Here is a 13,714-nt window from a genome sequence, read left to right as displayed (position 1 = left end):
ACTCCTCTCACCTTTCACCATCTCCACTCACTCTTTCACTCCACATACGACCCTTTCTCTCACTTCGTCTCTCATACTCACGCCGTCATCGCGGCTGATCCACGATCCCCGACATCTTCTTCCGCCGGCGCCATCCTGGATCCAGACGTCCTCCACGCCGGCGACATGTTCTTGCGGCGATGCCATTTTGGATCGGCGAAATCCCGCGATAGTCAAGATGGCGTCACCGCAAGAACATGTCGCCGGCGCGGAGGACGTCGGGATCCAAAATGGCGTCGGCGAAATCTCGCCGACGCCATTTTGGATCCCGACGGCTTCCACGCCGGCGACATGTTCCTGCGGCGACGCTATTTTGGATCGGCGAAATCCCGCGATACTCAAGATGGCGTCGCCGCAAGAACATGTCGCTGGTGAGGACAATGTCAGGATCCAAAATGGTGTCGGCGAAAACTCGCGAGATTTCGCCGACGTCATTTTGGATCCCGACATCGTCCACGCCGGCGACATGTTCTTCCGGCGACGCCATCTTGAGTATCGCGGGATTTCATGATACTCAAGATGGCGTCGCCGCAAGAACATGTCGCCGGCGTGGACAACGTCTGGATCCAGGATGGCGCCGGCGGAAGAAGATGTCGGGGATCGTGGAGCAGCGGCGATGACGGCGTGAGTATGAGAAACGGAGTGAGAGAAGGGGTCGTATGTGGAGTGAAAGAGTGAGTGGAGATGGTGAAAGGTGAGAGGAGTGTGTGTGTTGAGGGTTAACATGGCAAGAGGTGTGATGCTATCGCATCCTCCCGATGCGATAGCATCGGGCCATAATCTAGTATATTATAAATCACCAATCTGTATTCTATCTCTCCCAGAACCCAGAAATTCTCTTGGAATCAGAATGATGCATTATTCAAGGCATTATAATTGAATGTCCAACCTGTGTCGATGAAAACCCCCCCAGGGCATTTCGTTGCTGGGAAAGCCATTTCACTACTGGAAGAGCAGATGCCACATCTCCAAGAAGGGTATAAGTTAGCAAAGCATAAGCAGTCATTTCTACTTCTGCAGAGATCACTAAATGAAGAATGGAGAAACAAACAGTAAGGTGACTGCAATGTAGACTCTGTTCATGCTTTTATTTCCAATCTGAAAATGTGCCAAAAACCTTAGTTCACTAGAGAGAGGACAAAATAATGTCTTTTTGGTCTCTATTGGACTTCAATGGTTTAAATTGCGTCAGCACACTTTATTTTTACCTAAACAGGCAAGTACAGTGGGCCTGAAATAATAATTTATACTATAAGGCGGTGGTCCCAACCTTTCTTACCTGAGAGTCAAATTCAGCTCTGAGAGAGAGTTCTGAGCCACATCAAGACCTCAACCCCCACTACCCTCAAAGTAGTGATACCCTGCTCCTACCCCTCCCCCGCAGCATAGTGACACCCAAAGCCTCCATTACCAATTTAATGAGAGCCAAAACTTTCTCACAGAAATCACACCTAGGCAGTATACCTAGATCCAGGGGTTCCCACCTTAGCCAAATTAAGTATTCTGGCATCAAGTACTCCCACAACACTATCACATCCAGCTTCAAGAACATTCTTTGACTGGCAGCATTATCATATATTCCGATTATTATATTTCATCTTTCCCTAAACCCCCAAAGCCAGTATGTACTCAAAAAAGTCAACATCCAGAGACCTGTTATTCAGAGCTGATACTAGACCTGGTGCACCAAGCTGATAGACAGACGTGAGCCTCACATCATGGGCCCGCGAGCCACATGTGGCTCTGAAGCCACGGGATGGGGACTGCTGCTTTAAGGTATAACATTTTCTTTTTTACTTTTGTGCCATTTGGTGATATACAGTATGCCATTGTAAGGCTATACAAGGGCACTGCAGAAGCGTTCTGGTGGAAGCATATGTTGGGGAATGCTCTCAACAAATAGCTTGCTTTTATAAATACCTCAATACTCATAAGATCCATGTATTCCATTAGAAAAATCTAATTCTGAATATGAGAGTTACGTGATATTTTAGGAATCACCCCACTATATAAGAACTGATCAAGAAACTCTGACAATAAAATGATTTTAGCCCCTTAGCGACCAGAGGTATTTCATTTTTTGCATTTTTTGTTTTTTTGCTCCTCTTCTTCCCAGAGCCATAACTTTTTTATTTTTCAGTCAAAATGGCCATGTGAGGGCTTTTTTTGCGGGACAAGTTGTACTTTTGAATAACACCATTGGGAGGCGAGATCTCGGAGTCGAGATCTCAATCTGCACACGTACCGCCTTTAGCGGCAATTTTCCTGGAGGCCAGATTCATTCCCCAAGGAGCAGACTGAGATCTCGACAATGAGATCTCAGAGCTGAGATCTCAATCTGTGCATGCGCCGCATCCGGCGGCCATTTTCCCGGAGGCCAAATCATCGAGGCAATAGAAGTGCGGGGCTCTGGGCTTTCAGAAAATTTTGCCGAAGCCCCCAGCACCACCGAGCGCTGCCACACCAGCTGCACCATCATTGCCCTGCAGTGTCGGACCAAGACCACCGGAAGAATTTCCCAACTCCTGCTGCCACCACGCTAAGTGTAAGTACTGTACATTCCAACTATAAGACGCATCCCCATTTTCCCCAAAAAATATTTGGCGAAAAGTGTGTCTAAGGCTGGTTTCACATTTGCGTTAAAACAACGCTGCGCCCTGCGTCGTTAAGCCCCGCCCCAAGCCGGCTCCCTGCCCGCCCCATCCGGGATCACCGCCTACTTTTGCATTTGCACGCATGCGATCGGCGCACCCTATCTTTAGCATAGGGTGCGCAGTTCATGCGCTGCCAGTGTGAAAGTAGCGTGCTGCGCACTTTTGACGGTGCGCCGTGCGTGCCGAAATGCAACATGCCGCAAATGTGAAACCAGCCTTATAGTCCAAAAAATACAGTAAGTAGTGAAAAAAATCCAAAATTTGTAAAAAAAAAAAAAAAAAAAAGGAAAAGAAAAATGACGCCACTTTCCGAGACCTGTAGCGTCTCTATTTTATAGATACAATCTTTTGATTGCCTGTTATTGCATTTTATTGCAATGTAGCTGCGACCAAAAAAACGTAATTCTGACGTTTTTCATTTTTTTTATTGTTACGCCGTTTAGCGATTGGGTTAATACTTTTTTAGATTGATAGATCAGGTGATTTTGAATGCAGTGATACCAAATATGTGTATATTTGATTTTTTTATTGTTTTATTTTGAATGGGGCAAAATAGGGGTGAGTTGATTTTTTTTATTTTTTTATATATTTTTTAAAACATTTTTTACTTTTTGCATGCTACAATAGTCTCCATGGGACACTAGAAGCTGCAGTACTTTGATCGCCTCTGCTACACACAGGCGATGATCAGATCGCCTGTGTGTAGCAGAAATGCTAACTTGCTATGAGCGCCAACCGGGGTGGCGCTTATAGCAATTTGGCAATGACAACCATAGAGGTCTGCTGCAGACCTCTGGTTAACAAAAAAACCACGGCACTCCAGAGAAAAACAGAGGAGAATTGGTGCTCAAGTAAGGTTTCCAACCCATAGACATATGCAAAAATACTTGGCACTCAAAATCGGAGGAGCAATTTTTTCTTTATTGTGCATCCAGACAAAAATAGACTCATATCATATGAACGTTTTCGGTCCAACAACGGACCTTCATCAGAAAGGTATTTTTGTTTCTTTTAGAGTAGACTATAAGTTACAAAAAAGTAAACAAGAGAACAAAACAATATGTCAAAACAATGCTATAGACATATAATACACTTTCACAATAATAAATAATAACCTGACGTCAGAAGCAGGATCTATATTGAAGGAAAGTGACTGCAGACATTCATTCCATAAGTATAGATGCAGTTTTCAGATTTCATCTGTGCCATAAATGAGGGTAAGAACATGGTTAAGGAAAACGGATTTATGAGTAACAGAAAAAAATTTTCAGGGACCGAAGTCCACAACTATGGTGAAATGGCTATACGTAAAAAAGATATCCATGTGCTCCCAGAGTGTTCATCACTATAATAGAATAGAAATGTCCATGCTGACAAATATGGATGGCAAGGAGGATATACCTGTAAGAGATACAGTAGGGTAAAAGATATCCTAAGGCAGGAATGAAATCCTATAATGCTGAAAATAAGAAAAAGAGCAAATAAGAGCATTTATTTTGTAATGACTGGAGCTCGAGTCTATCAAAGGGGCTGGTTACAATATGACTACATAAGGAAGAAAACACGGGAGCAGTATCTGCAAGGGGCTTTGATTCCAAGCACATTAACCCCTTTCTGTCATGTGACGTATTATCCCGTCCGTGTGCCCTGGGACTTAATTCCCAGGGACGGGATAGTACGTCACAGCGATCAGCGGCGCCCACGTGGTGAGTGCCGCTAATCGCGGCTGGGTGTCAGCTGATTATCTCAGCTGACACCCGGCACAATGTGTTAGGGGTGGTCACGAACTGCCCCCCGACACGTTAACCCCTTGCACACCGCGATCAAACACGATGCTTCCCTGAGCCCCCCACAGCAGCGCAATGTGCAGCACTGCTGCGGGTGGCTCCATCCCTGGAGGTCCCCGAATCCAAGATGGCGACGGGGACCTTCGGGGGCCTGCAGGGAGCTGGCTTCCTCATGCCTGCAAAGCGCAGGCCAGGAGGAAGCCTTGTGCAGTGCCCGTGACAGATCGCTGATCTGTCACAGTGATCTGTGATGTGACAGATCAGCGATCTGTCACAGGACAGTGATGTCCCACCTGGGACAATGTAATAAAGTTTAAAAAAAAAAGTGTAAAAATAATTTTTAAAAAATCGCTAAATAAATTCATTTTTTGGAATTAAAAAAAACAAAAACAATAAAAGTACACATATTTGGTATAGCCACGTCCGTAACGACCCGCCCTATAAAACAGTCCCATTAGTTAACCCCTTTAGCGAACACCTTAAAAAATAAAAATAAAAAACGAAGCAAAAAAATAATAATTTATTAACATTCCGCCGAACAAAAAGTGCAATAACGTGCGATCAAAAAGACGTATATAAATATGCATGGTACCGCTGAAAACATCATCTTGTCCCGCAAAAAACGAGCCACTATACAGCATCATCAGTGAAAAAATAAAAAAGTTATAGCTCGCAGAATAAAGCAATGCAAAAATAATTATTTTTTATATAAAATTGTTTTCATTGCATAAAACCGGCAAAACATAAAAAAAGACATAAATGAGGTATCGCTGTAACCGTACCGACCCAAAGAATAAAAGGGCTTTATCAATTTTACCGCACGCGGATGGGTGTAAACGCACCCCCAAAAAGAAATTCTTGAAACGCTGGTTTTTGTTTATTCTGCGTCGCAAAAATCGGAATAAAAAGCGATCAAAAATTGTCACATGCCCGAAAATGGTACCAATAAAAACTCGTTCCGCAAAAAAAAGGCCTCACATGACTCAGTGGGTCAAAATATGGAAAAATTATAGCTCTCAATATATGGTGATGCAAAAACTATTTTTACAATAAAAAGCGTCTTTTAGGCTGTGTGCCCACGATGCGATTTTTAAGCGTTTTTGCCGCGATTTTCGGCGCGAAAACGCTGCGAAAATGTTTAAAAATCGTGTACAGAAAGCACCCCATGCATTCCTATGGCATTCCGCACATGCTGTGCTAAAGCTGCGCTTTTTTCCGCGGCGGAATCGCATCGCAGAAAAAAATCACAGCATGGTCATTCTTTTGTGCGGATTCGCAAAGAATTGCCGCGATTCCGCACCCATAGGAATGCATGAGAATCGCTTACTTCCCGCATGTGGCTATGCCCACCATGCGGGAAGTTAAGCGTCTCATGTGCGGTTGGTACCCACGGTGTGGAGGAGAGGAGACTGTCCTCCAGGCCCTGGGTACCATACCCCTGTAAAAAAAAAAGAATAAAAAATAAAAAAATCGGGGTATATTTACCTTCCGACGTCCCGCGCTGCATTCCCGACCTAAGCGTTCCCAGTAATGCCTTGAGGCAAGGTCCTGTGATGACGTGGTCTCGCGAGATTGCTATAGTAACGCGAGACCAACGTCATCACAGGTCTCGCAAGGCATTACTGGGAACGCTGAGGCCCGGGAATGCAGCGCGGGACGTCGGAAGGTAAATATACCCCGATTTTTTAATTTTTTTATCATTTTTAACATTTTATCTTTTACTATTGATGCCGCATAGGCGGCCTCAATAGTAAAAAGCTGGTCACACTTGTCAAACACTATGTTTGACGAGTGTGACCAACCTGTCAATCACTTTCCAAGCGATGCTTCAAATCGCTTGGAAAGTGCTTGAGAAAATCGTGGCAAAATCGTGAACAGAATCGCGGTAAAATTGCGGTGAAATCGAGCGGGGGAAAAAACGCGCGATTTCTGGGAAGAAGTCCGGTTTTTAGTGTGCGTTTTAACACGCAACGTGGGCAAATAGCCTAAGCGTGTGACAGCTGCCAAATATAAAAACCGCCATAAATAGTAAATCAAACCCCCCGTTATCACTCCCTTAGTTAGGGAAAAATAATAAAATTAAAAAAATGTATTTATTTCCATTTTCCCATTAGGGTTAGGGTTAGGGTTTGGTTAGGGCTGAGATTAGGGTTAGGGGTGTGTTGGGGTTAGGGTTGGAGTTAGAATTGGGGGGTTTCCACTGTTTGGGCACATCAGGTGCTCTCCAAATGCAACATGGCGTCTGATCTCAATTCCAGCCAATTCTGCGTTGAAAAGTCAAATGGTGCTCCTTCCCTTCCAAGCTCTGCCAGGCCCCCAAACAGTGTTTTACCCCCACATATAGGGTATCAGCGTACTCAGGACAAAGTGCAAAACAACTTTTGGGGTCCAATTTCTTCTGTTACCCTTAGGAAAATAAAAAATTGGGGGCAAAAATATCATTTTTGTGGAAAAAAATGATTTTTTTATTTTCACGCCCGGGCATTATAAACTTCTGTGAACCCCTTGTTGGTTCAAAGTTCTCAACATATATCTAGATAAGTTCCTTGGGGGGTCTAGTTTTCAAAATGGGGTCACTTGTGGGAGGTTTCCACTGTTTAGGTACATCAGGGGCTCTCCAAACGTGACATGGCGTCCAATCTGAATTCTAGCCAATTTTGCATTGAAAAAGTCAAACGGCGCTCCTTCCCTTCTGATCTCTGCCATGCGCCGAAATAGTGGTTCCCCCCCACATATCAGGTATCAGCGTACTCAGGACAAACTGCACAATAACTTTTGCAGCAGTCCAAATTCTCCTGTTACCCTTGGTAAAATAAAAAAAATTGAACCTGAAGTATTTTTTTTTGTGAAAAAAGTTAAATGTTCTTTTTTTTTTTAAATATTCAAAAAATTCCTGTGAAGCACCTGAAGGGTTAATAAACTTCTTGAATGTGGTTTTGAGCTCCTTAAGGGGTACAGTTTTTATAATGGTGTCACTTTTGGGTATTTTCTGTCATATAGACCCCTCAAAGTGGCTTCAAATGTGATGTAGTCCGTAAAAATAAAATGGTGTTGTAAAAATGAGAAATCGCTGGTCAACTTTTAACCCTTATAACTTCCTAAGAAAAAAAAATTGGGGTTCCAAAATTGTGCTGATGTAAAGTAAACATGTGGGAAATGTTACTTATTAAGTTTTTTGTGTGCCGTATCTCTGTGATTTAAGGGCATAAAAATTCAAAGTTGGAAAATTGCGAAATTTTCAAAATATTTGCCAAATTTCCATTTTTTTCACAAATAAACGCAAGTTATATGAATGAAATTTTACCACTAGCATGAAGTACAATATGTCAAGAGAAAACAATGTCAGAATCACCAGGATCCATGGAAGCGTTCCAGAGTTATTACCTCATAAAGGGACAGTGGTCAGAATTGTAAAAATTGGCCCGGTCATGAACGTGTAAACCACCCTTGGGGGTTAAGGAGTTAATCCTCCCTTCTCCCTCTTCACAGTGCTGCAGCCCCTTACAGATACAGCTCCAGACAGCGCTGCCTCTCTCTCCCTAAGGCCTGCTTCATCCAGGTACATAGTGCCGTTATTTATTGGTCTCTTCTGGCCACCATTAAGATGTTTTTGCACATTTTAGCATCATTTAACACCCGTGTTTTCTTCCTTATGTAGTCATATTGTATCCAGCCCCTTTGATAGACTCGAGCTCCAGTCATTACAAAATAAACAGGTACTGAAGTTTACAGCTCACCATTCAACCACATTATCTTGGTCACTCATGCTAATCATTAACCCCTTGGTATTCTCTGTGTACCATTCAGCTGTATACAATGCTCTTATTTGCTCTTTTTCTTATTTTCAGCATTATAGGATTTCATTCCTGCCTTAGGATATCTTTTACCCTACTGTATCTCTTACAGGTATATCCTCCTTGCCATCCATATTTGTCAGCATGGACATTTCTATTCTATTATAGTGATGAACACTCTGGGAGCACATGGATATCTTTTTTACGTATAGCCATTTCACCATAGTTGTGGACTTCGGTCCCTGAAAAAATTTTTCTGTTACTCATAAATCCGTTTTCCTTAACCATGTTCTTACCCTCATTTATGGCACAGATGAAATCTGAAAACTGCATGTATACTTATGGAATGAATGTCTGCAGTCACTTTCCTTCACTATAGATCCTGCTTCTGACGTCAGGTTATTATTTATTATTGTGAAAGTGTATTATATGTCTATAGCATTGTTCTGACATATTGTTTTGTTCTCTTGTTTACTTTTTTGTAACTTATAGTCTACTCTAAAAGAAACCAAAAACGTTCATATGATATAAGTCTATTTTTGTCTGGATGCACAATAAAGAAAAAATTGCTTCCCCAATTTTGAGTGCCAAGTATTTTTGCAGACCTCTGGTTATTATGGCGACCCATCGGTAACCCGCAATCATGTGACGATGGGCGGGATTAGCAATGCTCTTCCTGTAAGCGTGAGTTTAATGCCACTGTCAGAGATTGACAGCGACATTTAACTAGTTAACAGCTGTGGGTGGATCGCGATTCCACCTGAGGCCGTTGCGGGCACATGTCAGCTGTATAGATCAGCAGTCATGTGCCCGGAAAGGTGTGGACTCTGGCGCTGAGCCTGCACCAAACAGGGGGAGTCCGGCATTGGCGTACTATTATGGAATAGTACAATGTCGGAAAGGGGTTAACATATGGGCTTGTAATGTAAGATACTGCGAAATGCATTCAGAATCTTCTAAAAAAAATCCCTATTCTACAATTTCTGCTGATAATAAGAGCACCATAACCACTAGTCTTCACAGATGTTGATGCACAGCTGATTATAACTGATTTTTGAAGCTTCTCTCATTTTTTTAATCTGTAGAAGCTCCACATCAGCTATCCCCCTATCATGTCTGGAACTTTATTGCAGGACCTTCCAGATAATTCAGAGGCTGTATAAATATATTTGTTCTCAGGTTGAAGAACACTGCTTTTGATCAATCCCCACTGTGGTTACTTTGGAAAATGTTACACATGCTTAAAAACAGGTGGGTTAAATGAAGGGGAGTAACTATAATTGGTGCAGAGGTTGCAATTGCACTCAAGCCCAAAAGGTCCCTTTTCCCCATATGAAAAGACTATTACGATTATACGATTAAGGAGCTGTGTTAGTTGAGGGTCCTCTTGGAGATTTTGCATTGAGGCCCACAAGTTTCAACTTGCACAACTGATAAGACTAAATATATAAAAAAAATACTATAAAAGAAGAGGACATAATTAAACTACTGTATATGCTTTGTAGTGTCAGGTAACAGGAGAGTACTCGGGAGAGTATTCGGTTTACCAGTTATTTCAGATTGATACAATTTGGTATCTATCAACTTCTCAAGAAAATCAGAAGAAAAGTTTAATGGGTTCTGGATTTTTATTGTTGTATTATTGACCATTTCACAATAATGCATATGTCTTTGTGTTACCTGACTGTGATAGTCCATCACTGAAACCCATGAATGTGTCCTCTTCTGTTGCCAATGAGCCAGTCAAGCTCCAATGAGTGAAACCATCTGAAATGAAACGAGACCGATTATTAAACATAGATTGTGATTGATTATCAAGTGTTTTTCAAACAAGTGAGGAGCAGGAACCTTTTGATATAGCCATGCTGAATAGTCTCCTGAGAGCCACAGAAGAATAAGCGCTACGCAACAGTGTCAAGGCATATGTAGTCAGTGCTGTGGTATAAGGGTCATTTGCTGAATACATGTGGGTTTCCAAATATTCTTTGGCTTTTGAAACAGCAATTTTTTCTTCCTAGGAAAACAAGGAAAAGATGAATTAAAGATGGAACATCTATAATTCTTTATGGTAGAACATTATTTGATGTTTTGGAACACTTACGTTATGTCTATAATGTCCACTATTCTGGTTCTTGGAATTAATTAGTATATGTTTAGCACTTAGAATATTTGCTTTGGCCCTTACCTCAGAGGTGACTCCAGTCTCCAGCAGAGCTGCTGCAACATATGCAGTTAGAGCAATTTTTCCATGATTCCCACCCTGTACAAAAAATGCAAAATGTAATATATGGTGCCCACACTAGGTTTGCCTTCATAAACATACTTTGTTATTTGCAATATACTGGTTTATACTGGAAAGGGTTTTATTAGTTTTCAGAAAGATTAAATGGGGTTTAGTCCTTAAAGGTACTGTCACACTTAACGATGTACCAGCGATCCCGACCAGCGATATGACGCAGTCAGGATCACTGGTGCATCGCTAAGTGGTCGCTAGTGAGCTGCCACACAGACAGATCTCACCAGCGACATCGCAGGGGTCAGGGTCGCTACTTACGTGTCAGATGAGGCGATGAAAATGTCCTCCCGCCCGCGTCCACGCGTCGCTCGTCTCCACAGCAGGAAGCTGACGACGAGAAACGGTCCAGGACGTTCTCGCGCGATCAGCGATAACCAGCGGGGGAGCCGGTCGGAGGTAAGTATCAGACACAGCGATATCGCTAGCAATATCGCTGCTACGTCACAAAAACCAGTGACGTTATAGTGATATTGCTTAGTGTGACAGGCCCTTAAGATAGGACATAAATATCGATCAGTAGGGGTCCTCTTAAACCTCTTAAAGTAGTACAAACTGTAACAATTAACACAGCATGATTATCTTGAACGAGCTTTCCTAGGAACACTCATTCACAATAATTATGCTGTCGAAATAGATGGCAAAACAATTGTTCTTTGTTGAAATGATCTTTTGGTTTGCACAAAAAATTATACTACTCGACAGCACATCGTCCTGCGCTGCCGAGAAAATCACCAGCCTATATGCACTGAGCAATCTATTACAAATTGTTCAATTTGCATCTGAACCATGGTCTGCATGGGTAAACGAGCTATTAAATGACCACTGATTGGTAAATATGTTGCCGGTGGACGTTTAACTATAAGCACCACAGAGAGTAAATGGACTTCATAAGCTCATATATTTGTGTCTTTTCTAGTGATGGCTCAGATAAAACGTGTTCATCTGATAACTTTGTTCAGACAGAACATGACATTTATTTGCTTTCTCCCATAAAATGATTTTAGACATCTGCTCACCTGAATATCCTTGTTTAGAATTCGTCCCATGGCTGGAAAAGAGCCATCTTTCTTTTGGTGCTGGATAATCCAATCTTTAGCTGCAGAAAGCTCTAATGGATCAATAAAGATAAAGCCACGAGACTGTGCAAATGATTTCAACACAAAGGCTGTAAGCCTGGAAATAGAGACAGAATAATGAGCATGAAAATATTGTGGTTGAGAGTAGAAATTGTTCAGATCCTTTGACTTCTTTCTTACCACATACTTCCAGAAGAGTCCCTCTCTCCAAATGCACTGTATGAGCCATCCTGTCTTTTGTATGTCAACTGACGTTGATAGCCTGCAAGGAGAAGACAAGTGAAAATCATTTCACAAATTATATAATACATAAAGAAGACATCTGCACACATAAGTTCAATGAAATAAGATAAATTAGTAATTAATGGGCTCTCCTATGACAAGTAGTCCCTCATAAGGCTACCTAGGAATGGAAACAAGACAAAAAATACTTGTAACAAGAGCTATTTTTAAGACGTCTAAAGGCCCGTTTACCTGCACTAATTTTTCTAAACCATTGATGAACAATCCTGGTGGAACAAACATTTTATGATGCTAATCATATATGTAGACTGAGTAATATCAGCCGATCTAGCCTTAGGAACATCATACTTGGAACAGGGAAAGGGATTAGTGGTGCCTCACCGAAGTGGCTGGATACCACTCATTAGCAATAACAAAAGAAGAAAAACGTTCCAGCATCAAGCGTCTCTTCATTAAAATTTTCAATATTTTATTTTCATGTCAAGAAAAAACATCTTGCGGGGTTACAGCCTCCTAAACACCTGACGCATTTCGAACAAAGTTCTTAGTCATAGGCAATGCCTTTGTTCGAAATGCGTCAGCATTTAGGGGGCTGTGTCCTGGCAAGATGTTTTTTCTTGACATGAAAATAAAATATTGAGGATTTTAATGAAGAGACGCCTGGTGCTGGAGCTTTTTTCTACTTCTTTTGCTAGTTCCTTAGGAAGTCAGAAAATGACCGCTTTCTTAAATAATAATGATAATTTTTAACACTATCAATCATTAACAATAAATAAAACTACCATTGGGGTTGACAAAGAACCTTTAGAACCTATATACCAGACATAGTTTATGAGCTAGATGTTTTCACAAGGAATTGTTCCGCTTGCCTCTCCTGCCCTTCCTGCCCTTACCACAGGGATTAATGGTCTGCAGTATATACGGATACATAAATACAGTGGGGAAAATAAGTATTTGATACACCCTCCGATTTTGTACGTTTTCCAACCTAGAAAGAATGGAGAGGTCTTTAATTTTTATAGTATGACAAAAAAGACACGTCACTCCGAGAATTCAGATGTGGGGTGCGTAGAAAAGGATACCAGTCCCAATTCAATACAGAAAAAGAAATCCGGCACTCCCAAGTGCCGAAAAAATAGTTTAGTTTTATTCGCAGCTTAATAATTATTCTCACGGTGTACATTCTATTTGTTACATGTGGAGCTGTTAGGAGAGCACAGCTCTGCATGTACAGTTGTGGCCAAAAGTATTGACACCCCTGCAATTCTGTCAGATAATACTCAGTTTCTTCCTGAAAATTATTGCAAACACAAATTCTTTGGTATTATTATCTTCATTTAATTTGTCTTAAATGAAAAAGCACAAAAGAGAATGAAGCAAAAAGCAAAACACTGATCATTTCACACAAAACTCCAAAAATGGGCCAGACAAAAGTATTGGCACCCTCAGCCTAATACTTGGTTGCACAACCTTTAGCCAAAATAACTGCGACCAACTGCTTCCGGTAACCATCAATGAGTTTCTTACAATGCTCTGCTGTAATTTTAGACCATTCTTCTTTGGCAAACTGCTCCAGGTCCCTGATATTTGAAGGGTGCCTTCTCCAACCTGCCATTTTTAGATCTCTCCACAGGTGTTCTATGGGATTCAGGTCTGAACTCATTGCTGGCCACCTTAGAAGTCTCCAGTGCTTTCTCTCAAACCATTTTCTAATGCTTTTTGAAGTGTGTTTTGGGTCATTGTCCTGCTGGAAGACCCATGACCTCTGAGGGAGACCCAGTTTTCTCACACTGGGCCCTACATTATGCTGCAAAATTTGTTGGTA

General features: G+C 41.7%; 1 protein-coding gene across 1 annotated transcript in view; it reads right to left on the bottom strand.

Annotated features, from left to right (window-relative positions):
• The window catches only part of CPAMD8 (C3 and PZP like alpha-2-macroglobulin domain containing 8), a 357,262-nt gene that overhangs the window by 71,577 nt on the left and 271,971 nt on the right, over positions 1 to 13,714 (bottom strand). Inside the window, exons 27-32 of the mRNA XM_073559839.1 lie at positions 11,827 to 11,908; positions 11,587 to 11,743; positions 10,460 to 10,534; positions 10,123 to 10,288; positions 9,955 to 10,041; positions 929 to 1,065 (exon numbers count right to left, since the gene is read on the bottom strand). Of these exons, the coding sequence (XP_073415940.1) occupies positions 929 to 1,065; positions 9,955 to 10,041; positions 10,123 to 10,288; positions 10,460 to 10,534; positions 11,587 to 11,743; positions 11,827 to 11,908 (704 nt within the window). The remainder of the gene's footprint in view (positions 1 to 928; positions 1,066 to 9,954; positions 10,042 to 10,122; positions 10,289 to 10,459; positions 10,535 to 11,586; positions 11,744 to 11,826; positions 11,909 to 13,714) is intronic.

Source organism: Dendrobates tinctorius, unplaced genomic scaffold (genome assembly GCF_039654945.1).
Source record: "Dendrobates tinctorius isolate UK_male_01 unplaced genomic scaffold, ASM3965494v1 ptg000276l, whole genome shotgun sequence".
In the NCBI taxonomy this organism is placed as follows: Eukaryota; Metazoa; Chordata; class Amphibia; order Anura; family Dendrobatidae; genus Dendrobates; species Dendrobates tinctorius.
This window is presented reverse-complemented; position numbering and strand designations above follow the sequence as displayed.